At 36.3% G+C, this 26716-nt stretch overlaps 1 protein-coding gene across 16 annotated transcripts in view; it reads right to left on the reverse strand.

The window, feature by feature from the left end:
* Positions 1-26716, reverse strand: part of LOC106869246 (mitogen-activated protein kinase kinase kinase 14) — a 68047-nt gene that overhangs the window by 25499 nt on the left and 15832 nt on the right. For 4 of the 16 annotated variants that reach the window (XM_089349823.1, XM_089349824.1, XM_089349826.1 and 1 more), the window contains 3 exons: positions 19855-19911; positions 14967-15324; positions 687-735 (listed from right to left, as the gene is read on the reverse strand). In XM_089349823.1, coding sequence (XP_089205949.1) covers positions 687-735; positions 14967-15324; positions 19855-19866 — 419 coding nt within the window. In that variant the 5' untranslated portion in view covers positions 19867-19911. Of the gene's footprint in view, positions 1-686; positions 736-14966; positions 15414-19854; positions 19912-24599; positions 26089-26716 lie in introns of those variants that run through there. The other 12 variants (XM_089349829.1, XM_089349830.1, XM_089349831.1 and 9 more) reach the window with 8 other exon arrangements.

The following is a 26716-nucleotide window of genomic DNA, read 5'->3' on the forward strand; positions in this document are numbered from 1 at the left end:
GCACGAAGGCCAGTCAGGCGGTACTGGCAACGGCCACGCTCGAAATGGTATATTTTATGTGCCACCTGCACGGGAGCCAGTCCAGCGGCACTGGCAACGATCTCGCTCGAATGTCTTTACACGTGCCACCAGCACAAGTGCCAGGAAGGTGATGCTGGGCATAGGTGCCATCCTGATTTCACTTTCGCTTGCCCCAACAGGTCTTCGCAAGCCATATTTTTACCATATTTTTAAAAATACTTTGTCTGGTGTGTATGTGTGTATATGTACATGTGAATGTGTGAGGTCAAAAATATATTTTTAAAATCTATCCAAAATCAGTTGATATATAAGATTATTATCATAATATGAGAAGATGGGGCCCTAGTTGAAACCAGTAAAAGACCAAAAGAATGAAAATATAAACAAAGAATCAAAATGACAATAATGTTTAGTTTCAGATCAGTCCTAATAGAGTAGACTTATGATGAAAGGCATTCCAGCCATGACCACTCTGTCTTTCTTTCAGGCATGGTGTATCTAGAATTACATTAACCAATGTGTCCTTTCTTTTCTTAAGATAGTATGTTATATTTGAGAGAGATTTGGCTGCTATTTCTAGAAGACTGAACAATCATGTGGAGGCTCCTTCATGCACTCATTAACTTACATATGTATATAATTTGATTGATGTTTCATTTACTTACCATGGATAATATTCCACTTGATATTTCCCATCTTTATTAATTATTTGAGCTGGAATAAAAAATATACTAAATGTTGATTTATGAGTTTAATACATAATAGCAATATTTTATATTGACATATTGTAATTGTAAAGGAGGGGGGGGGTCTAGTTGATTAATAGTAATTTTAATGAGGGGGAAAAAGATAAAAGGCAATCTTGTTGCTAAGTACTAGGTCAGTCCACTTCTCACAAGCATTCCAACAGCAGACGGTTGGTGGAACATTTAGGATATTGGACAAAGTACCTTGCAGTATTTATTTTGATTCTTTATATTATGAGTTCAAATCCTACCAAGGCCAACTTTCCTTTTCATCCTTCTGGAATTGATAAAATAATGTACCAATCAAGCACTGATGGTGGTTTAACAGCTACCAATCTGTGCCCAAATGCAATGGGCTCCCATGATATACCAGAGCCCAAATTCCTGCCCGTCTGTGGTGTTTTGGCAAGAGGTGAAGTGATACACCGATTGAAATGCATTCTTGTTTATGTCTCTGTAACAGCGACCCCAACCTCACACACATCTCGTGTAGAACCTATTATTCATTTTCTCTCTCTAAAAGGAACCTCCCCCATCAAAAGGGATTGTGCAAAATACAAAAAAAAAAAAAAAAAAAAAGACTTCTTCATTTGAAATGTTGGGATTTGATTTGAGTGAAATTTGGCTGCCATTTCTAGCACGTTAAACAACTATGTAGAAGCTCTCTCACTAAACCCGATTCAGCTGTATGGCATTTAGTCTTGTTAACATATCTGCCACACTATGTTAATGACTCATAAAATAGCAACCAGACTATAATTTTGGTGGGAGGACGAGAATAAATGTAGCTGGTTTAATTAATGGAAGTCAAGCAATAACGTGTACTAATTTATTTTAGTTAATCTTTATCTTTATCAAGCAAAACTGGCTAAATAGAAACTGTGCCAGAGGAACAGTTCCTGTTATTGGGTGGTAGACTTAATCTGTTGGTCCCTGAGTGCCTTTAGCAAAATCCACTGTGTTACAAAGATATGAATCAGGTCTGTGGTCTCTCTCGCTTTTACTCGTTTCAGTCATTTGACTGCAGCCATGCTGGAGCACTGCCTTTTAGTTGAGCAAATCGACCCCAGGACTTATTCTTTGTAAGCCTAGTACTTATTCTATCGGTCTCTTTTTGCCGAACTGCCAAGTTACGGGGACGTAAACACACCAGCATCGGTTGTCAAGCGAAGTTGGGGGGACAAACACAGACACACAAACATATATATATATACATATATACGATGGGCTTCTTTCAGTTTCTGTATACCAAATCCACTCACAAGGCTTTGGTCGGCCCAAGGCTATAGTAGAAGACAGTTGCCCAAGGTGCCACGCAGTGGGACTGAACCCGGAACCATGTGGTTGGTAAGCAAGCTACTTTCCACACAGCCACTCCTGCGCCTACGCAGGTCTGAGAATAATTCCTTTCCTTTCTTCAACAAATCTTGATAAAGGACATGGAAGCTACTCTTTTCACTCTACACCATTATAAGAATAAAAAAAAGAAGGAAGAAGAAAGTGGAATGCAAGGCAACGTTGATCTTGGCAAGATTTGTTGTTGTTGTCACAGGCCACATCCTTGTCACCAAACAAACAACTCAAAGGCATTTGAGCCAAAGTTCTTCTCCAGTTTTAGGCCATTTTTAGGATTACATTATTTAAGGTGTCCTATTTTAAAGAAGGAATAACGTGATTTAACCCTTTAGTGTTTAAACCGGCTGTATCCGGCCCAGATATTCTACACATTTTATGCTCAAACTGGCCAGAACCAGCCTCTCACACCTTCCCTGCAATGTCATTCTAAAAATAAGCAATTACATCTTTCCTATCTTGAAGCTACAAAATAATATCAGATAAATTTTTTTTAATGTGAATAAATAAGGATTACTTTTGGCAAATTAATCTGAATGCTAAAGGGTTAAGGGACATTTGGTTGCTATTTCCAGCAAGTTGAGGACTACCAAAAATGCTCTTTCACCAGGAGGAGCTGAACACAAACTGTAACTCACAAGCCATTTAGTCTAGTATGTTTCCACCATTCTACTATCTTGCATAATAAGGATTTCTGACATTCCCACAAGATTGTACATTTAGGGAGCAGTGTAGTTGATTATTTTGTCCCCAGTATTTAACTGGTACTTATTTTATTAACCCTAAATGGCTTCAAAGCAAAATTAGTCTCAGAATGTGAAAGTGTGTTATTAAATATTGTAATCCATCCAGCCCAACTCTATCATTATTGTCATCCACCTACCTCAATAATGATGATAATCATCATCATCGTTTGACGTCCGCTTTCCATGCTAGCATGGGTTGGACGATTTGACTGAGGGCTGGTGAAACCGGATGGCTACACCAGGCTCCAATCTGATTTGGCAGAGTTTCTACAGCTGAATGCCCTTCCTAATGCCAACCACTCAGAGAGTGTAGTGGGTGTTTTTACGTGTCACCCGCACGAAGGCCAGTCAAGCGGTACTGGCAACGGCCATGCTTAAACTGGTGTATTTTATGTGCCACCCGCACAAGAGCCAGTCCAGGGGCACTGGCAACGATCTCGCTCGAAAATCCTACGAAGGCCAGTCAGGCGGTACTGGCAATGGCCACACACAAACTGGTGTATTTTATGTGCCACCCACACAAGAGCCAGTCCAGGTGCACAACGTAATTCTTCATGAAGGTAAAATAAAAAAGAGCAGCACAATGCAATTTGTGATAGAGACTGACTGTTTATTCAACAATATTTCAACAGATTGTCTCCTTTGGGTTCAAACATATACTAGAAACACAGGAATTCAAAATATGAATGAGGAAATCCTGTGTTTCTTAGATAAGATGACATTATTAGTTTTTTTTTTTTATCAGTAATGTAAAAGTGAAAATGAATGATGTTTTATCCAAAAAAGGAACACAGGATTTTCTCGGAATATTTTGAATTCCTGTGTTACTGTGTTTTTTTTTTTCATTTTACATTTTGAACCTAAAGAAGACCGGCAGTCTGTTGAAATATTGTTCAATCCCTTCAATAAACAAAGTCAATCTTTATGACAAATTGCATCGTGCTCCTCTTATTGTTACCCTGAACTTGCAGGCCTTGTGCCAAAATTTGAAATCAATCACAGTAATAATAATAATAATAATAATAATAATCCTTTCTACTATAGGTACAATGCCTGAAATTTTTGGGGAAGGACAAGTCGATTACATTGATCTTAGTGCTTGACTGGTACTTCATCTATTGACCTTCAAAGGATGAAAGGCAAAGTTGACCTTGGCAGAATTTGAACTCAGAACGTAAAGAGCCAGAAGAAAAGCTGCTAGGCACTTTGTCCAATGCTCTAACAATTTTGCCAGATTGCTGCTGCCTTATTTTTTTCTTCTTCTTAATAATAATAATAATAATAATAATAATCATCATCATCATCGTTTAACGTCCGCTTTCCATGCTAGCATGGGTTGGACGATTTGACTGAGAACTGGTGAAACCAGATGTCTACACCAGGCTCCAATCTGATTTGGCAGAGTTTCTACAACTGGATGCCCTTCCTAACGCCAACCACTCTGAGAGTGTAGTGGGTGCTTTTATGTGCCACCGGCACGAAGGCCAGTCAGGCGGTACTGGCAACGGCCATGCTCAAAATGGTGTATTTTATGTGCCACCTGCACAGGAGCCAGTCCAGGGGCACTGGCAACGATCTTGCTCGAAAGTCCTTACACATGCCATGGGCACAAGTGCCAGAAAGGCGACGCTGGGCACAGGTGCCGGCCAGCAAATTTGGTGGGAGGGAGTAAGTCAATTGCATTAACCCCAGCACACAACTGGTACATATTTTATCGACCCCGAAAGGATGAAAGGCAAAGTTGACCATGGTGGAATTTGAACTCAGAATGTAAAGTTGGATGAAATGCCACTGAGCATTTTGTCTGGCATGCTAATTATTTCTAATAATACTAATAATAATAGTTCCTTCAATGACAGGAACAAGGCCTGAAATTTCAGGGTCTAGGGGTAGTCGATCACCCCCCACCCCTCTCTGCTCAATTGGTACTTACTTTATCGACCCTGAAAGCATAAAAGGTGAAGTTGATTTCGGCAGAATTTAAACTCCATCAACGTTGACCTTCTTTTCTATGGTTGATGAAATAAGCACCAGTTAAACAATAATGATAACAACAACAACAACAACAATATCATCTTTTAACACAGGCCACACAGTTTGAGGGTAGAGGTTAGTCAGTTAAACTGATTCCAGTACTTGAGGTGGTATTTTATTTTATTGACATCAAAGAGAAGAAAAGTAAAATTGACCTTATTGGGATTTGAAGTTAACATGTAGAGTACTGGAAAATAATAATAATAATCCTTTTTACTAAGGGTACAAGGCCTGAAGTGGAGGCGCAATGGCCCAGTGGTTAGGGCAGCGGACTCGTGGTCATATGATCGCGGTTTCGATTCCCAGACCGGATGTTGTGAGTATTTATTGAGCGAAAACACCTAAAGCTCCACGAGGCTCCGGCAGGGGATGGTGGCGAACCCTGCTGTACTCTTTCACCACAACTTTCTCTCTCTCTTACTTCCTGTTTCTGTTGTGCCTGTAATTCAAAGGGTCAGCCTTGTCACACTGTGTCACGCTGAATATCCCCAAGAACTACGTTAAGGGTACACGTGTCTGTGGAGTGCTCAGCCACTTGCATGTTAATTTCACGAGCAGGCTGTTCCGTTGATCGGATCAACTGGAACCCTCGACGTCGTAAGCGACGGAGTGCCAACACACAAGGCCTGAAATTTGGTGGGAGGAGTCTAGTTGATTACAATGACCCTAGTGTTTCACTAGTACTTAATTTATCAACCCTAAAAGGATGAAAGGCTAAGTCAACCTCAGTGGAATTTGAACTCAGAACATAGCAGTAGACGAAATACCACAAAGCATCTCACTTGGCATGCCAATGATTCTGCCAGCTCGCCACCTTAATAATAATAATAATAATCATGAACTTAATGAACTTTACTGTTCAAACTGACAGAAAGATAGATGTAAATAGGCTAGACACTATAATGAAGGATTTCAAACAAAAATTGTGCCTCCTCATTAATATGACTGTCCCAATTGACATAAATGTATCTGTCAAGACCTACCAAAAACTGAGCAAATATAAAGATCTTGAAATAGAAATTGGTAAAATGTGGAACCTGAAGACTAAAACACAACCAGATGATAATGGTTTCAAATTTTGGCACAGGGTCAGCAGTTTTTGAAGTGAGGGAGATAGTCAATTACATTGACTGGTACTCATTTGATTGACCCTCGAAAGGATGAAAGGCAAAGTAAACCTTGGCAAGATTTGAACTCAGAACATAAAGCCAGAAGAAATGCTGTGAAGCAATTTTGTCCAGTGTGCTAATGATTCTACCATCTTGCCATTTTAATAACAATAATAATAAAGAATAATAATAATGGTTTCAAATTTTGGCATAAGGCCAGTAACTTTGGGGGAGGGAATAAGTCGATTACATTGACCCCAGTGCTCAATTGGTACTTATTTTATTGACCCCTAAAGGGTGAAAGGCAAAGTTGACTTCAATGATGATGATGATGATGATGATAACAACATTGATGATAATTTATTCATATATGGTCAATAAAATAAATATCAGTCAAGTACTGACACCCATATGATCAACTAAATCCCATCCAGAATAAAGTAACAAGAATACATACAGTATGAAAATGAAATACAATAAAATGAGAACCCCCCCCCCCCGTTATAAACACTTGAATAATTTAAATTAAAAAAAAATTCACTTTAAATAATAGATTAAAAAAAAATTAGTTGTCTTAAAACAAAAGTTTTGAAAGCAATTGGAAAAAGTTATACAAGACAACATGCAATAATTTTGTGGGTATCTTAGCTACTAAAATAGATAAGATACTCACAAAAGAAAAATTACAAACATTTTAGAAACTCATTTTTCAAAACAAAACTTAATATAATAAAATTAGTTGATTAAAAGAACATGTAGCAACAATAAAAATTGAAAAAAACATTCCCCCCAAAGTATTAAAGTATCTCATTTGAGACTTGTTTTAAACAGCTTTGGAAAAAGGAACATTCCCGGCATGAAAACATTAATAATTTTTGGTTCTTGTCATTTACATACTGCACTGTCAAGCAACATTCATTTTCAATCCCCTCCAAAACAACCTGAACCAAGTATCTAGATGGCACCTAAATGGTAGGATATCAATAATACCAAAAAATGACTCATCAAACTGCTGCCTAATCATTAGTCTGTCACTAATCTGTAAATTGCTATCCAAAATACTATCTGGTAGTCTTTTGTTAATGAGATGGTCCTGGATGAAATGAATGTATGTCAAAAGAAACCAGTTATGTATCTGGATCAATTAGAAGAAATTCTTTAATTTAGTTTCCCATGACTGGTTTACTAAAATACTGTAAGTACATGATGCTACGTTGAACTTCATTAAAACTACAATGAAAAAGACCATAAAGTTCTTGCAGTTGTTAACAACACTATGACTGTAAGCTCCAACCTCATAGGAATATCTGTTTCAAAAGAACAGTACATTTGAGTTTCATTTCATTATTTGCTTGTTCCCTTTTTGTTGGCTAATAAAACACCAATTTGTAACAATACACAGGGAGAGGAAGTGAGGCTCATTCACCATTTCTTCTTCAATCGTACACCACAATAGTCTCTATTTTAAGGATTGTCACATTATTGTTAAACTGTTTAGCAAGAACTTTAAATATCCTTTGGACTGGGGAAATGAAAGATGGTGAGAGTACAACTCAGCAGACTGTCAGGTCAAGCAAATGGTTTGGAAATCTAGACAAGGGAAATAATACAGAAGCTGGAACAATTCCACATTTTACAAATACTTCGACAGTAAAAGTGAATGAACATTTTGACAGAAGTGGATTTAAAAAAAAAAAAATCAAAATAGCAAGAATACAATCCATACCATTAACACATTTGTAGCGCTAACCATAACATAGCTCAGTAGTTCTAGACTAGGGTATGACAGACCTAGACTCCAAAGATAACTATGAAACTCTAAATCTACAATAAAAATACCTTATGCTACACGATAAATCTGATACACAGCAACTGTATACCCCTAAATGAGAAGGCAGTAGGGGATCATTGAATATCAGGGAACAATAATGTTGAAAGCTATTTTTGTGTTTTACAGATGGCCTATGATGTTCCTTCATTGACCATGATCATAAAAAAAGATAGTAAACTGATTACATCCACAAGCAACGTTTTCATAGAGAACTGGATTTGACTTGAAACAGCTAATGTTTAAACCTAAAGCAGTAGCAAAATCAAATACAGGTCCACTAGGGGGAACAACCATAAACTTCTTTCCAAAATAGGATTATTTAATGTAATTCTTGTTGAGCAAAAGGAATGTATGTCCAAGATGGTAGTGGATGATGTGGAAATACATAAAAAGAAATTTATTCCTGGATTAATGACAAGAAATGCTTTGATTTGGTCCCACATGACATAGGTTCAAAATACTGCAAGCACACCATTAACACAATAATGAAGAATTGTCAGATAGTTCTTTTAGTTGCTAATAATACCCCGACTGTTAAGCTCTAATCTCACAGGAAAATCTTTTCCAAGGGATCAGTACGTATGCTTACTCTTTTACTCTTTTAATTGTTTCAGTCATTTGACTGTGGCCATGCTGGGGCACCGCCTTTAGTCGAGCAAATCAACCCCAGGACTTATTCTTTGTAAGACTAGTACTTATTCTAGCGGCCTCTTTTGCCGAACCGCTAAGTTACGAGGACGTAAACACACCAGCATCGGTTGTCAAGCAAAGTTGGGGGGACAAACAGACACACAAACATATACACACACACACACACATATATATATATATATATATATATATATATATATATATATATATATATATACGACGGTCTTCTTTCAGTTTCCGTCTACCAAATCCACTCACAAGGCTTTGGTCGGCCCGAGGCTATAGTAGAAGACACTTGCCCAAGGTGCCATGCAGTGGGACTGAACCCAGAACCATGTGGTTCGTAAGGAAGCTACTTATCACACAGCCACTCCTACGCCTCTGGACTTCATTTCCTTCTAGGCTTGTTCCCTTTAATTTGGATAATAAAACATTACAATAGTTTCTAGCATATGAGTCAACTGTGGCAATCACCCACGCAGTATTTATCTAGCCCATATTCCATGAACATGATGCCACATTAAACAGCCCACCCTCACCAAAAAAACAAAACTATATCTGATATGGACGTATAAACTTGACTTGAATAACATTCATGAAATAAAAGGCAGGCCATCACCACTAGTTATACTGAAACGAATATCCACAACTTCTACAATATAGATGGCGAACATCACCTGTATTAAGTATTTTATTGAACAAAATACTCTAACCTTCTTCCTATATCATAAAGCTGAGCTCTGTCCACCACCCCCTTGGGACTTGTAGTCTTGCAAGCTGCATGGTGGTCTCAATAGTGCTGATGGCATGAAAAAAAGGACCCGGTCCATGCTGTAAAGTGGTTGGTATTATGAAGGGTGTCCAACTGTATAAACCATGTCAAAGCAGACATTGGAGCCTGATGCAGTCCTTGGGCCCACCAGATCCTGTCAAACCATCCAACACATGCCAGCATAGAACATGGATATTAAATGATGATGATGATGATGATGATTATGATGAATATACCACAATGTGCCAAGATATTCTAAACAAGATGATAATATCATCTGTATGGTGTATTTTATCAAACAATATACTACACTACCAGGATGGTCACTTGTATAGTGTATTTTATTAAACAATATACCACACTGTACCAGGATGTTCTAAACTAATTCCAAGAAAATATACACAGAGACATTACAACAAAAAGTTGCTTTATCTATATCTAGCTACCTAATTTTAACTGTTTCAGGAAAATCACTGTGGTACTCATATGAAACTCTACCTCTTTTAGAAATGACAAATATACTATGAAATTTTAGCATAGAGACAGACCACCAGAAAAGCATGATAAGCCAGATATAATTTTCCATGACATAAGATGGCGAGCTGGCAGAATCGTTAGGATGCTGGGCGAAATGCTTTGTGGTATTTTGTTTCTCTTTACATTCTGAGTTCAAATTCTACCAAGGTCAACTTTGCCTTTCATCCTTTCGGGGTTAAAAAAATTAAGTACCAGTTGCATACTGGGGTTGAATTATTTTCTATGACAAAAGCAAACTAATTATTGACAGAACTCCAGAGAGTGCATACTAGGCCAAATATAATTTTCCATGACAAAAGTTCACTAATTATTGATCTAGTAAGCATGGTTCTATGCAAGGCTGTCTTAATAGCATTATAGGCCCTTGGGCAATACAATGTACTGGGCCCAATAGTATTTAGCTATTGATAGAAAGCCATAGTATACACAAAGTAGAATTGAACCCCTGGACTTGTGAGGCCCTGGTGTAAATGCTCTGTGAGTTCATGCTTTAAGATGGCACTTGGTTGTGTGGTCAAGAAGTTCACTTTGCAACCACATGACTGAGCTCAATCCTACTAAGTGACATTATGAGCAAATGACTAGAGTCAACCTACACCTGTGTGTGAAATTTGTCAAGAGAAACTCTGTGTGTGCGTGTATGTGTATGTGTGTGTGTCCATGTCTTTGTTTACATTTCACATTGATTAAAAGACCAGTGTTGTTTATATTGGGTCATCCCATAAATAATGCAGATTTTTTCAATTGCATGAACTAAAAGTCGGAGGAGGATGGGATAAACTACCTGCATCAACTTGCTATAAAAGCAGGTAGTAATTTTACCATCTTATTCTTAGCACAAGTTTTGAAGAGTGTTGCTCGATTTGAGAACAGTTATCTTTTTCAAAGCTATGATGTAAGTGACAAAGGAGCATATTTGGCATATTTTGCTTTATGAGTTCAATAAAGGCAACAACGCAACAGAAAGTGCGAGGAATGTTAATGCAGTATGTGGGGATCAGACAATAAGCATAAGCCAGTGTCAGTGGTGGTTCCAGAAATTCTGAGCAGGAAACTGCAGCCTAGAAGATAAGCCCCATCCTGGAAGATCTTTAGAGCTTGACGAGGACGTCCCAAAAATCCTGGTGGAACAAAATCCCATTGTAACTGTTGAGGAACTAGCAGAGAAGCTTGGAATTGGTCATTCAACCATTCGTTGATACCTGTGTGCCATCAGAAAAGTCAGCAAATTGGGTTAATGGGTTCCTCACAGACTTTCCAAGTCTAATCGCACGCAGAGAGTGAATGTGTGCTCTTCTTTGCTGTCATGTCTCATGAATGAACCTTTTTTTGGACCAAATAGTGACTGGTGACAAGAAATGGGTTCTCTATAAAAGTGCCGAAGACAGTAGATAGGGAAAACAAAAACACTGGCACCCCAGGCTAAAGAAGGTCTTCACCCACATAAAGTGTTGTTATCTGTTTGGTGGGATATGAAAGGTTTAGTTCACTTTGAACTTTTAAACCCAAACCAAGCGATAACAAAGGAGATCTAATGTGAGTAGCTTAAGTCAGCACTTGAAGAAAAACGACCATCTTTGGTTTCAAGACGAGAGGTGTTCTTCCATCAGGATAATGCTCAGCCACACACAGCAAGGATGACATTCCAATGGCTGGAGCAGTTTGAAAGAGAAACGATGCCCCACCCACCATATTCGCTGGACATTGCCCCGTCTGATTATCATTTATTCTGCAGTCTTCAAAATCATTTGGACAGAAAAATTATGAATTCTGTAGATGAGGTCAGAACAGTACTGGAAGAGTATTTTTCATCACAGACAAGTGAATTTTGGAAGAGGGGCTTTGCAAGTCTACCAGATAGATGGAAGAGCATTGTAGAAAACGATGGAGAGTATATTTTAGATTAAAAAAGAACTTTGTTTATCTTAATTTTGAAAAATAAAGGACATATAAAAAAAAAACTGCATTATTTATGGGACGACCCAATATTTTGTAGTTTTCATGGCCTGTAACTTAAGTTCAATATAATAAGCACCAGACATGAAATAAAAATTAATGTTCACATGCTCAATTAAATTACTGATGGTGGTGTGACAGCATGGCTACAGTTTCAATGTTAGAAACCAAAACAAGAATATAGAAAAAGTAATACTGAATGATCAAATATATTGTTGTGCAGAAGCTAGATGAAAAGCTAAGAAATTACACCAACTTAGCTGTTGAATTAAAAACATTATGTCAGATCATATTTATTGGATAATGTGGTTGTATAGGTAGACTATGTTAAGGAAAAATATTACAGGATTGTTAAGGTTGGACTGCCTTTGATCTTTGATGTACTCAATCAGGATTGACCTGGGGCTAAACATGTAAAAGTAGAATTTCTTAGAAAACAATACAATTTTGGGTAATGTGGTTTTTATTTAATTTTATCTATTGTTGTTGTTCTTTAGCTTCAGGTCTACCTATGATAAAAGGTATCCCAGCCATGATCATCCAGTCTTTTTAGAAGTATGAGCAATTCTGCTAGAATAAGAATAGCCTGGGCAAAGTTTAGAGAGCTCTTACCCCTGCTGGCGACAAAGGGACTCTCACTCAGAGTAAAAGGCAGACTGTATGACGCATGCGTACGAACAACCATGCTACATGGCAGTGAAACATGGGCTGTAACTGCTGAGGACATACGTAAGCTCGCAAGGAATGAAGCCAGTATGCTCCGTTGGATGTGTAATGTCAATGTGAATACCCGTCAGAGTGTAAGTATCTTGAGAGAAAAGCTGAACATTAGAAGCATCAGTTGTGGCGTGCAAGAGAGACGATTGCGCTGGTATGGACATGTGGTGAGAATGGAGGAGGATAGCTGCGTGAAAAAGTGCCACACCCTAACAGTTGAGGGAACCCGTGGAAGAGGTAGGCCCAGGAAGACCTGGGCTGAGGTGGTGAGGCAAGACCTTCGTACATTGGGCCTCACCGAGGCGATGACTACGGACCGAGACCTTTGGAAATGGGCTGTGCGTGAGAAGACCCGGCAAGCCAAGTAAGATCGTTGCCAGTGCCCCTGGACTGGTTCTTGTGCGGGTGGCACATGAGATGCACCATTTTGAGCGTGGCCGTTGCCAGTACCGCCTGACTGGCTCCTGTAGGATTTTCGAGCGAGATCGTTGCCAGTGCCCCTGGACTGGCTTGTGCGGGTGGCACATAAAAGACACCATTTCGAGCGTGGCCGTTTTCGTGCGGGTGACACGTAAAAGCACCCACTACACTCTCTGAGTGGTTGGCGTTAGGAAGGGCATCCAGCTGTAGAAACTCTGCCAAATCAGACTGGAGCCTGGTGTTGCCATCCGGTTTCACCAGTCCTCAGTCAAATCGTCCAACCCATGCTAGCATGGAAAGCGGACGTTAAACGATGATGATGATGATGATGATGACATGTAAGATGGTAGGGTATATTTTGAGGTTGATTTTACTGCTATCTCTAGCATGTTGAACAAATTCTGTAAGTATTCTGCCATAGCTGTTGAGTAGAATGGAATTATCACAAAAACGAACTCAGTGCTCCATAGTTCTAGCTCCAGTTCCTAGAATCAGTTGATTCTCTCAAAGTGAGAAGCTAAGTTTTATGGCAAGAACAAACAGACCTATTTTTAAAAGCATTCAAATTATGACCATCCCATCTTTTTGTATATTTAGGACCACATAGTCCTATATATCCTTCACATGCAACAGAACATGTGATTTATCTGAAGGAAATTTGTTCCTGGTAGGTCAGTGGTTCTTGACCCGTTTTGATTTTGCAGTGCACAAGATATCATTAAAATGAAAAAACTACTTGTGCACTTCACATGGAAAGCTTGAAAAATAGAAACTGTTGTAAATTTAAAACTTTAGGAAAAAAAAGGAAAAATTTTGCTTACCTTTATTTTTGTAATAATACTTGCATATAATATTTAAAAAAATATGAATTGTAAGATGAAGCATTAGTATGAATTTTCTAAAGCTGTAAATTATATTAAAAAATCTGTGGTGCATCAAAGAAGGCCCTTGAGGTGAACTGTCTGAGAACCACAAGTATAGAGACACCTTTAATAATACTGCATGGCATTGAGAGAGGTTGAAGAGAAATGATTTGAGTATGGAAGACATTAACGTGCATGAAAGTTAAAGTACTGAAGTACAAGTGAGCTGAAATAGTAGCTGGGCATTAGAGGCATTGACTGATACATGCATGAGAGACAGTTGCCTTGGTATAGATGTGCAAAGAACTAGAGTATAAGTGCTAACAATGGAAGGTACCCATAGCAGAAGAAGCCTTAGGAAGAAGAGATGAAGAGGTCAGAACTGCAGAGATGAGATGACATAAATTTTGGATCTTATATCCTGTCCAACCCAAGACAGCATAGAAAAAATAGATGCTAAAACAATGATGATGATGACAGCGATAAAGATGGACTATACTATGGTCAATAGGCTTTATATCAATTTAGCTTGGTCAGGAAAGGAAAGACAATACCCATGGCACTTTCCAGGATTTCTGTAACTGGTGGGAAAAAGGGAAGAAGACAAGAAAGTATCAAACCTCAGGCAGGAATCCTAATTTGATTGTAGACTACACTAAAGCACTCAAGGACCAGGTGGTTAGATTAAGTTAACCTGACAAGAAAGAACAAGAATGGTCCTGCTGACAACATCCAAACATATACCAAATTTCACTCATAAGGTACTGGTCGACTCAAGGCTAACACAGAAAACATTTACCTAAGGTGTAAAGTGCCATACAGTGGGACTGAACTAGAAACTACACAGTTGTGAAGCAAACTTCCTTAACCACACAACTATACCTGTACCCACTTAGCAGACAACTACAATATCAGATCTGTGTTTAGTGAACTGATCTCTACGAATATTAAACATCCTATAATACTTCGGTATGTTCTATGTAAATTTGTCAGTTGTTGCTGATATATCTGTTGTCAACTCGCAGCTTAGTTTCCACTGAAAAAATATGACATTGCAGTATATCTACATCTTTAACATTGCTGTTTCTTAAGTTCATCAGTGACATTAATACAATAATAGTAATGATAATACTATCATCATTACTATTATTAACATTGCAACCTTCCTTTCCCCAATTTACAGCACCATCAAATAAATAGTAACACTCACACTTTATAGCCTCGACTTCTAAGTTTGTCAACCAATGTCCTCTGTTACTGAGTGTGCTGGTATTATTTGCATGGCTGAATATTTGTTTTTTCTGATCAGCTATTCTTTGTTCGGTGAAGGTTGTATCAGGATATAGTTCTTTCCAGTTTCGATGCATTGATCGCCTGTATGATGTGGAAGAATTTATAATGGCCTTGAAGTAGCAGAGGACAATATCTAAATTCATTTCCTTTGTCCACCGCATTCTTTGTCTTGACTCTGCATAATATTTTCGATGTGTTCTCTTTTGTATCGGCATATCTTGAGCAGACAAAAGGCTATCCTTTACAGCATGCATTGTTGATGATGAATACGAGTCCTAGTAAAGAAACTGTCTAATAAAATATATAAAATATTTTGAGAGAACCTTTTATAACTTCAAGTCGGAGTGATGTTAAATGCATCCAGCTGTTAGGAAAGAATTATTGAATTATTATTGAAGGTATATGGCCTTGTGATTAGGCATTGGGTTCACAGTCATAAGACTGTGGGTTCAATTCTTTTATTATTATTACTATGGTTGAAGCTGTTATTATAGTTTATCATATTTTAAACAGTTTTATGAGAGTTTTTACCACTAGGTGTAATTTAGTGTTTCTAACGTATGCAGTGGGGCTCTGAAAGGGGTCTCAGGAAGTAGCATCCCTGCCTTCCTGAGCTAATTTTCCACCACATTTCTTAAAAATCGTGGTAGAGGCCTTGGTCTCAGGACCACTTGTGTCTAGAAACTGAGGTTTGGAGTAAGCAAATGCATGCTCAATGTAGGAAATCCAGTTCCAAAAAAGCCTCATGATAGCAAAGGAGAATGGGCACCAGCCAGCCCAAAGGTTGGGGTGGGCTGCACCTACCTACCTCAGTTGCTATGGCACTGAGGTAGATCTGGCCACCACCGTTAATGGGGACAAAACCCAGATTTAAAACAATAAATGATGATGATGATGAATGTATGTGCAGAATATAGAATTTAGTTTGACTTCTAAATCAGTTTTGTTGTTTCAACATTATTTTAGTTTTCCATCTGTTGTGTAGAGCATGGACAATGTGAACTGTGTTATTTTGTTAGGCAGGGTTCATATTTTATACATGCTATGAGATTGGTGTTGTGTTTTAGTATTGGCCAGTGATTGCATAGAGCAGCAGTTCCCAACTTTTTTGCACCACAGACTGGTATCATGCAAGACAGTTTTTCATGGACCAGGGGATCACGTGCATAACAAAACACAAAATGCATAATATATAATTTAGTTACAGCATATACAAGACACCCATATTACATATATAATGCAAAAATGCCCTTCAGACTGTGATAGTCAATAAAGTAGAAATAAAATTTTAAAATCTATTCTTTCTTTGTAACCCTGTTTCAAATGATACATGATCTGGTTGGTCTGCAGCCCAACAGTTAGGGGCCAATGGTGTGGAGTATGTGCTGTGTGGGTTGGGTTATATTGACAGGTGATAAATGTGAATTATTGGTGTCTTAGTGCTGGGTATCATTTATGCAAGCACATGCGTTGTACTATTTTATTGGGCATTGATGGTGTAGAATATGCGTTGTGTTATATTATTTGGTAGTGATCCAGCTAAATTTGTATTATTTTATAGGGTAGCAATTATATAGAGTTATTATTTTTACTCTAACTTCTGAGCTCAAATCTCACCAAGAATTTGTGACCTGTTATTATTTAAAATCCTAATCAAAGTCAACTTTGTCTTTCATCCTTCCGGAATCAATAAAATACAGTACCTGTCATATACTAGGGTTATAGTATAGTACATGTCAAGTACTGGAGTTTATTAAATTGGCAACACCCGACCCAAATTTGAGGCCTTGTGCTTAGGAAATCATCATCATCATCATTATTATCATTGTTATTATTACTACTGCTATTTCTTCTACTATTATGCAGTCATTTGGGAGAAAGCAAAAGCGTGGAAGAAAGCATTGGGTTGGCAGAATTGGTAAAGTACTTATCCTTGCATCACTGATATTATCCCAGCCAAATATGGATTTTACCCAAGGTGGGGTAATTAATCTGAGTTTGGAAACCACTGCTATAAGACATCTTAAATGTGAACGGAATTAATAATAGAAGGTAACACAAGTCAGTTCAAAAAGTGTTAACAGTGAAAACGTATAGAAAATCAAAATATATTAGACCAACTTTTAAAATCTTTAAATGTTAAAAGAAATCTACGTTAATCATTTTTTCTCTTTTTTTTCTTATCAAAAGACAAAGAAAAGAAAGGGAAAGATAAACTGAAATTTACTATTTTAGGAGATTAATGAAATAAAATGCTAAAAATAGTGAGATAAATAAATAACAAAATAAATCAACATATTAGTTGTTTTGAATACTATTCTCAAACAACCAGTATTTCTACCTAATTCATTTTCTAGGAAATTGAGATGAACCCAAGTAACAGTAAAGCGCTAGCGTTCAATAGCTAAATTGTGTCAGCCTACAAAAACTTGCCCAAAGTTATAATTCTAACAGTGAAAATTGCTGAGTGAGAGATTATGGTCTATTCAGATATTACCATCCTCCTCCTCCTCCTCCTCATCATCATCATAAACAGGTCAACGAAAGAACCTCTTCATGGTAGCTCAACTACACAGGAGATATGGATGCTAGAAGTCACAACCAAATTTCCTAAAATAACACACTACCTTCTTTAAAAAGAATACATACATTTGATAATATGGATGAGGTGACATTTTTGTTGAAAAACTACTACACCCTATCTTAGCCAAACAGCTTATTTCATGAAAATTAGACAGGATGATTATAGCTTGAATGATTTTGATATTAGGTTTGTCATCAAAGTTGATTCGAAAGCTAAGCGCTAACAACAACAATGATGAACATCATCGAGTTTTAATGCTTAATATTTATTTATTCATACTGGGATGGGCTCAGTGGATCTGCAACACTGTAAATTATTACTCTTTTCAGTTCTATGTGACCTCGTCTGAAAAGCTTACAATGTGACATAAACATAGAAATAACACATTTTTTAAATTAATCATATGCATTGATTAGACACATTAAGTGAAATGGCAACAACTGGAAACTGAAACTGTTATAGATTTGTAGGGCAGACATAATAGCAAAAAAAAAAATTCTGTATTTTTAAATATATTATATAGCTCGATGAAAATATATTTAAATATATTATTATACAGCTCAATGAAAATATATTAAAATATATTATTATATAGCTTGATGAAAATATATCAAAATATATTATTATATAGCTTGATGAAAATATATTAAAATATATTATTATACAGCTTGATGAAAATATATTAAAATATATTATTATATAGCTTGATGAAAATATATCAAAATATATTATTATATAGCTTGATGAAAATATATTAAAATATATTATTATACAGCTCGATGAAAATATCATCATCATCATCATCATCATCATCGTTTAACGTCCGCTTTCCATGCTAGCTTGGGTTGGACGATTTGTAAAATATATTATTATACAGCTCAAGGAAAATGGACCGTGGTCATATCCTTCGCTCCTTTGCACTGGTTATTATTGTTTAAACAATGGTTCAACTCTAAGCAAGTATACATATGATAAAAAGTGTTCCAGCTGTGACCATCTTGTCTTTCTGTATATCATGGACTACATTTTCCAATGAATCATTCATTATTTAAGATGGCGCAGTGTGATTTAGCATAGATGAAGTGGCTATTTTTCACCAGTTGAGTAAGCGTGAATGTGAACTCTCACTGACGTGTCTGAACATTGCATCTTAGACTCACTGGTGTGTCTGAGTATTGCATCTGATGGTTTATGGAATTAAAAATTCAATACAACTTTTGTTTCATAGTTGCAAGGAAGATGTGGGCAGGGAGCATGTTTCAGAAGGTTTTCATTCTTGGATGAGTGTTTAGCACAGAGTCTGGAAAATGAGGTACAGTAGGAAAGGACAGTTACATTGTTTGGTAGTAACTTACCAGTTATAGTAACAACTTATAAATTCAGAGTAATAGAAAGAATTGTAGTAGCATTAGAAAAGGTACAAGTTAGTAAAAGAAAGAGTAGCAGTAGGAAAGGGTGTAGCAAGAATATTAAGAGAGCAACAGCAAGCCTATTTAAAATTTACACCTCTTCCGTATTGACAAAGATTTATCTGTAATATTTGTCATATACAGATCTTGTGGGCAGACTTTTATTTTCTATTGTTCGTTTTAAAATACGTGATGTTTCTATTTAATCTACTGCTTTACTTTGGGATAGCCGTAAATTATTAGAGTAACAACTTCTACAAGTGAATTACTCCTTTGTCACAACTTAGATAAGGAAGTAGAGTACATATGACTCATTTGAAGGTATTCCACAACAGGTGAAATCTGTACAATTTAATGTTTAGTTTGAAAATTTATCAACATTAGCTTATTAATAAAGAATTTACCTTTTCAAAAACATAAGATCATTTCTGTACAGGACAGGGCATAATGAATTCTCTTAATTCAAGAATATTATTATGTATATGCCGGTGTATAAGATGTACTTTTATGTACATCTTATATGCCAGTGTATAAGATGTACTGTATATGCCGGTGTATAAGATGTACTTTAAAAAAAAAATTTTTAATGGAACAAAAAATTGCCACATGTTTAATGCAACTGTATTAGAGATGTGATGCTGTGTGGAAGATGAAATATTAAATTTGTTTTTTCCACAAAAGAATAGGGGTTTGTCTCATGTAAGAGTGCCTCTTATACATGGGAAAATACAGTACTTGTTTTCTCAACTCCACCAAAATGTAAGGTAAACTAATCAAAAATAATATATACATACTCAACAAAACATACAAACCTTTACCAGCATTTAAATCTATGTGAAGATCTTCAAGAAACTTCAGTGTTTTTTCAGCTATATGAATAAACAAAAATAGATTTAATTGAACCAATTAATAAAAAAAAAAAACACATTAACAATTCTAATTACAGAGCAAGGAACTACACACAATTAAGATAAAAGAGAGCTTGCATAAGCTAATTGCATTGAAAGGATATATAAATAATTAGAAAGATTAATCTTGTATATGATAAGATGCAATGTGTCCTGTTGGTCATATTGGGAAAAGGGAAACTAAAACAAATGGAGTAGAGTGAGTGACAGTCAGAGATGCTAAATGTAGGCAAATTGTAGTGAGGGGTTTTACTGTAAGTTGCTGGTATTTTAATCAAAATAAAACTGCAAATTTATATCATAAATTATATTTCTTATATCAATTTCACATACACACACAAATATATACATATATATATGAAATTAGATATTAAACACCTTGTTTTCAAAATACTGTTCATGTAATATTCATAAATTATAAATTCTATATATCATCATCATCATCGTTTAATGTCAGTCTTCCATGCATGCATGGGTAGGATGGTTGACAAGAGCCAGCCAGGTAGAAGGCTACCCCAGGCTACTGTGTCTGTTTTGGCAGGGTTTTTATGGCTGGATGCCCTTCCTGACACCAACCACTCTGCAGAGTGGACTCAGTGCTTTTTATGAGGCACTAGCACAGGCAAGGTTAGTTTTGGCATGATTTCACAGCCACAAAGGTGGTGAGCTGGCAGAAACGTTAGTGTGCCGGGCGAAAAAACCCAGCAGTATTTCGTTTACCGTTATGTTCTGAGTTCAAATTCTGCCGAGGTCGACTTTGCCTTTCACCCTTTCGGGGTTGATTAAATAAGTACCAGCTATGCACTGGGATCGATATAATCGACTTAATCTGTTTGTCTGTCCTTGTTTGTCCCCTCTGTGTGTAGCCCCTTGAGGGCAGTAAAGAAATAAGATTTCACAGCTGGATGCCCTTCCAAATGCCAGCCACTTTATATTCTGCATTTTTTTTTCTTTCATTGTAATTCATTTTTCCATGGTTACCTTTCCTTATATTTTAATATATTTTCATCAAGCTATATATTTAAAAATACAGATTTTTTTTTTTTTTGCTATTATGTCTACCCTACAAATCTATAACAGTTTCAGTCTCCAGTTGTTGCCATTTCACTTAATGTGTCTAATCAATGCATATGATTAATTAAAAAAAGTGTTATTTCTATGAGGATCTTTCAAGAGGTAGTCCAAGACTATGTATATATTGTGTGAAAGCTCATTGGAGGGACTGTTTTGTTCTTAGGAAAACATAATCTGTCATGTCTAGTATAACACCACCACCTGGTTTTTGAGTACCTTGAATACAAGTATACATTCAGACAAGGTCTTAGTCTGAAAACAAATTCCTTTCTTCCTTCTAACCAGTCTCAATAGTCATGAAAAGGTCATACTCAATATTCTAAACTTTGTTTCTAATCTTTGGCCTATTCCTACATTTTTACTCTCAACCAATATATATTCTTTTTCTCTTATGCAGTGGTAGAATTGGCCAAGTGCTGAACAAAATGCCCTCATCATCGTTTAACGTCCGCTTTCCATGCTAGCATGGGTTGGACGATTTGACTGAAGACTGGCAAGCCAGAAGGCTGCACCAGGCTCCAATCTGATCTGGCAGAGTTTCTACAGCTGGATGCCCTTCCTAACGCCAACCATTCCGAGAGTGTAGTGGGTGCTTTTACGTGCCACCGGCACGAGGGCCAGTCACATGATACTGGCAATGGCCACGCTCAAAAAGGTGTTTTTACATGCCACCTGCACGGGAGCCAGTCCAGTGGCAATGGCAACGACCTCGATCGAACGATACTTTTTTATATTCTGAGTTCACATCACACAGTGGTTGACTTTGTCGTTAATCTTTTCGTGATCAATAAAATAAATACCAGCACTAGGGTTAATTTAAGCTACAGTTCCCTCTTCCATAATGTATAAATTTGTGCTTATGTTAGAAATCCTGACTTGTCTCTACTGATTCTTTTCACTTCAACTTTCTAAGACTAATTTTTTTAAAAAGTTACCACATTCACTTGTGCCAATGCTACGTACAATGCATTCATGTCAATGTCACATAAATGCCCCCAGGCCAGTGGCATGTAAAAAAGTACCCAGCACAGTCTATGAAGCGGTTGTGTCAGGAAGGCCATTGAGCCGTAGTAACCATGCCAAAACAGACAATCGGTGCCTGAACAGTTTGCTAGCTCCAGTCAAACCGTCCATCTCATGCCATCATGGAAAATGAACATCAAATGTTAACAGTTCAGGATTGCAATATTTCGTAATCTTGAAAAGTAAATCCACCTTTTAGCAAGTAGTACTAATATGCAAGAGTAATGATATACAGAAATTATTGTTGTTTAGCTTTGGACAAGCCCTTATTGAGTAGGCCTACGATCAGAAGCGTTCCAACCATTACTACCTTGTCTCTTTTTTTTCCTACACATAAGACTGCATTATTTAGTATTATCAGTAACACTCAAATTAAATAACCTACCGTAGATATAACACTAATCAAACTATCCTTACTGGATTTCACAATTTGATATTAATGTTTGGTTACACACATAGTTACACCAAAACGCTTAATATCCTTTCCCTTCTTTTTCCTTATCATAAAATTTTTTAGCACTTTATAGGCGTAGGAGTGGCTGTGTGGTAAGTAGCTTGCTTATCAAGCACATGGTTCTGGGTTCAGTCCCACTTCGTGGCACCTTGGGCAAGTGTCTTCTGCTATAGCCTCAGGCCAACCTAAGCCTTGTGAGTGGATTTGGTAGACGGAAACTGAAAGAAGCCCGTCGTATATATATGTGTGTGTGTGTGTGTGTGTGTGTGTGTGTGTGTTTGTCTTCCCAACATCGCTTGACAACTGATGCTGGTGTGTTTACGTCCCCGTAACTTAGCGGTTCGGCAAAAGAGGCCGATAGAATAAGTACTAGGCTTACAAAGAATAAGTCCTGGGGTCGATTTGCTTAACTAAAGGCGGTGCTTCAGCATGGCCGCAGTCAAATGACTGAGACAAGTTAAAGCGAATAAAAGAGAACAAGAATGTGTTGATGGGATTGTAAACTGAAGGAGATTTAACTGCTATTGCTAACAGTTCAAACGATCATATAGAGCAGAGGTTCTCAATTATTCTTTATCTACGGACCCCTTCGATTCCTATTTTACTTGGGTGGCCCTTCATAGCCATTCGATGTTTAAAAAATCCTAATATATTTTTAGAATTAAATATTGTTAGGAACCATATGAGAAAATTGTGAAAATATCTTGTGGTTTGATCATAAATTTTAACAAAATCTCATGGACTCCGATTGAGAACCACTGATGTAGATATGTCCTTAATGCGTTGGGCTTACAGAGGTCTAAGTCACTGGTACCAGCATCTCATTTTTCCATATGAAGTACTTATAATTTCACAGTTGATACCTACCAACATCGGTAAAGAGAGGGCTGTATGTTTTAGGTTTCATAACAATGATAGGAACAATTTCTACAGAAATTTCAGCGTGAAAAATCCATGTTAATCCCACCATGTCCCAGTTGAGACATTTATATTTCGACAAAACACTTTAACCCATCTAAAATTTCAATTCAATTGAAGACGTTAATATTCACCTTTTTGGACTATAAAGATTAATTATCGTTAGAAACTATCCCTAGTTTCTTACTCCTCTCGATCCAAAGGATATGAACGATAAAGATAAACCGGGTACGGAAGAACTATAGAAAAATATTGTTTGATATCTATCTAGTCCGGTGCTGTAGCTGCTTTCAATTAGTAATCGGAGAGAATGTGCAGTATCAACAATTCGCTCTGTCAACCAGTGCAAAATACTTATGGTATGATTATTTCAGAAAATAGTTTAATAAAACGCGTTATTATAGTTAAATAAATAAAAAAAATATATAGGTTGTGTAACATTCTATAGACTTTAACATCAAATTACATTTTTAAAAAATATATAATTAAGAACGTTATCAGTTGAACTAACTTCGAACTTCTTACGGAGAACTTTTGAGTCTAGTCGTAAATTACGTTCAATATCTTAACTATTGACATTTGTCTACGTTTATCTTTTAAGATGTTGTCTACTGACATTATTTAAGGAAATAGTTCAGTCTTTTACAGTTATTTTAATTTTATAATTCCAGTTGTTTGTTTGGTCCCATGTTAGCTTTGGTCGGGCAGGCCCTATGATTCAAGGTATTCCAGTCGCGACAATACCGTTTTCCCTTTCTCAGACAATGTATCCTCCTTTTAAAAGCAGTAGCTTAGTTACTTAGAAGCTGCCTATATTATATGATTCAATGAATAAACACATATTTGTGTGTTGTTCAAATTATGCAATTTCAAGTCTTAAAATGTAAACAAACATAACAATTCTAGCAGACAACTTTATAACAAGAATTACATGTTAAATGTTGAAAACAAAGTTTAACAATAGATTTTTTTTTTTACAATAAACATATGAAATTTTATTGCCTTCACGGTGTTTACCGTTTTACAAAATAAATTAGAAAATTGGACAAAACAGAGAACACAAATGAAAAAAAAAAAAAAACAGTTAGTAAATATATGAAATTATATACTAATTTAAAATTAGTAAATTCAAAAATATCAGGATAAGAAAGAAAGAAAAAGAAAAATTGTTTACACTTACGGTCCATATCAGAGCTCATTGTTTAGAAGTTTGATGCTAATAAACTCAAATAGAGTAAGGACAAATTTGATGTTTATGAAACCAGTTTATATCGACAATCTGTGCACAAAGACTATATACACATATATATATGAGTGTGTGTGTGTGTAAAAGGAATAGAAAATGCAAAAGAACCAATGAACAAACGTAAGGAAATAATTTATATTATAAGGAGTACTTCTCCCGAATTGCACGCCAAACAAAACTGAAAGTGATTATATAAAGAAGCTCGGCAAAATTTATTTCATCATCAGCATCATGACATCACTATTCCTTCACCTCTTCCTCCTCCTCCTCCGGCTCGCAAGAAGTGGCGAGCGAGATTTAAAAAACAAAAACAAACACTTTATAAGCGGCTTTGTAACGTAAGTGACAGAAAATAAAAAAAAAGTAGATTACAATCGGGAATCGAAAGCTAGGTTGATACTTCGATTGATTCAGAATTGTTATTTGTGTAATAAAGATGGATGTAGAAAGTATGTAAGCCGGTATCTATTACTTAAGACGAACCAACCTGAGAGCTTCTAGATCAGGTATGGACAGCCTTTTTCTGAGAAACGGGCCGCACTATTAATAAATTCAAGGTAATTTTTCGTTATGTGTGCCATTCATAAAGTTCCGCGAACCATGTTGCCCGTGACTATTCTGTATGATATTCAATCCGCTAGAAATAGCAGGCAGATTTCCTTCAGATCACACCTTACAGTCTTTGGAAGAATGACACATCAGATAATGAGATAATTATAGTTCACCATACTCCTACAGAGATACAATGGTTACGGTTGAATACTTTTAATGATAGGCCTTTCCAATGGGGGTTGACCTGTTTTTAAACAACGAACACACGAGAGAGTCAATCTAGTCGCACAACCTGCTAAAAATAGCTGTCAAATCTAAGGTTACAACCCAACAGCCTTAAAAAATGACATTACATTATTAATTTTTAATATTATTTTAGTTTAATAGAAACATTCAAACGTGCAGGCGAACACACAATCTTTTAGTTTGTTTTAACCCCTGGTCGTCTCTGATCAAGGAAGCTCATGTTAAAAAATTTTTTCGTCGTTTAAAATATAACAGAAAAAAAATATTAATATACAACGGTAAATATCAATAAGGTTCTATTGGGATTACATCCAAGGTCGATTGGTTCAATGTGTGTCATTAACAATACCAAATAAATGGAATCCTTTATATACTGCGTACAAAGGAGTGATGGATGCGACTGGAATATGAATCGAAAGGCTGGGACTAAACAGCATCACCAGCGATTAACCACGGAAGCTTCTGCGTCGTTTGTTCGAACTGCTACAAAGTCTTGAAAAAATTAAAAATAAAAATAAAAAGGAAAAAAACACACTGGACCATGTTGTCAAATGTATATATGTATAAATATATATGTATATATGACATGGGCCAGTGTGTTTATCTCTATCTCACCCTCTCTCTCAATATATATATACATATGTATGTATATATATATATATAGAGAGATTTATGTATGTATACATGTATATATATGTAAGTAAATATATGCATATCTTTATATATATATTGGCTAAACTGGCAATATGACCATCCCCAAGTACAACAACATATATATATATATATATGTTGTTGTACTTGGGGATGGTCATATTGCCAGTTTAGCCAATATATATATAAAGATATGCATATATTTACTTACATATATATACATGTATACATACATAAATCTCTCTCTATATATATATACATACATATGTATATATATATTGAGAGAGAGGGTGAGATAGAGATAAACACACTGGCCCATGTCATATATACATATATATTTATACATATATACATTTGACAACATGGTCCAGTGTGTTTTTTTCCTTTTTATTTTTATTTTTAATTTTTTCAAGACTTTGTAGCAGTTCGAACAAACGACGCAGAAGCTTCCGTGGTTAATCGCTGGTGATGCTGTTTATATATATATATATATATATATATATATATATATATATATATATATATGTATATATATATATATCTTTATATACATATATCTTTATATATATGTGTGTATATCTTCATGTACATATATCTTTATG

This window comes from Octopus bimaculoides, chromosome 3 (genome assembly GCF_046866305.1).
Source record: "Octopus bimaculoides isolate indiv1 chromosome 3, ASM4686630v1, whole genome shotgun sequence".
NCBI classification, from domain to species: Eukaryota; Metazoa; Mollusca; class Cephalopoda; order Octopoda; family Octopodidae; genus Octopus; species Octopus bimaculoides.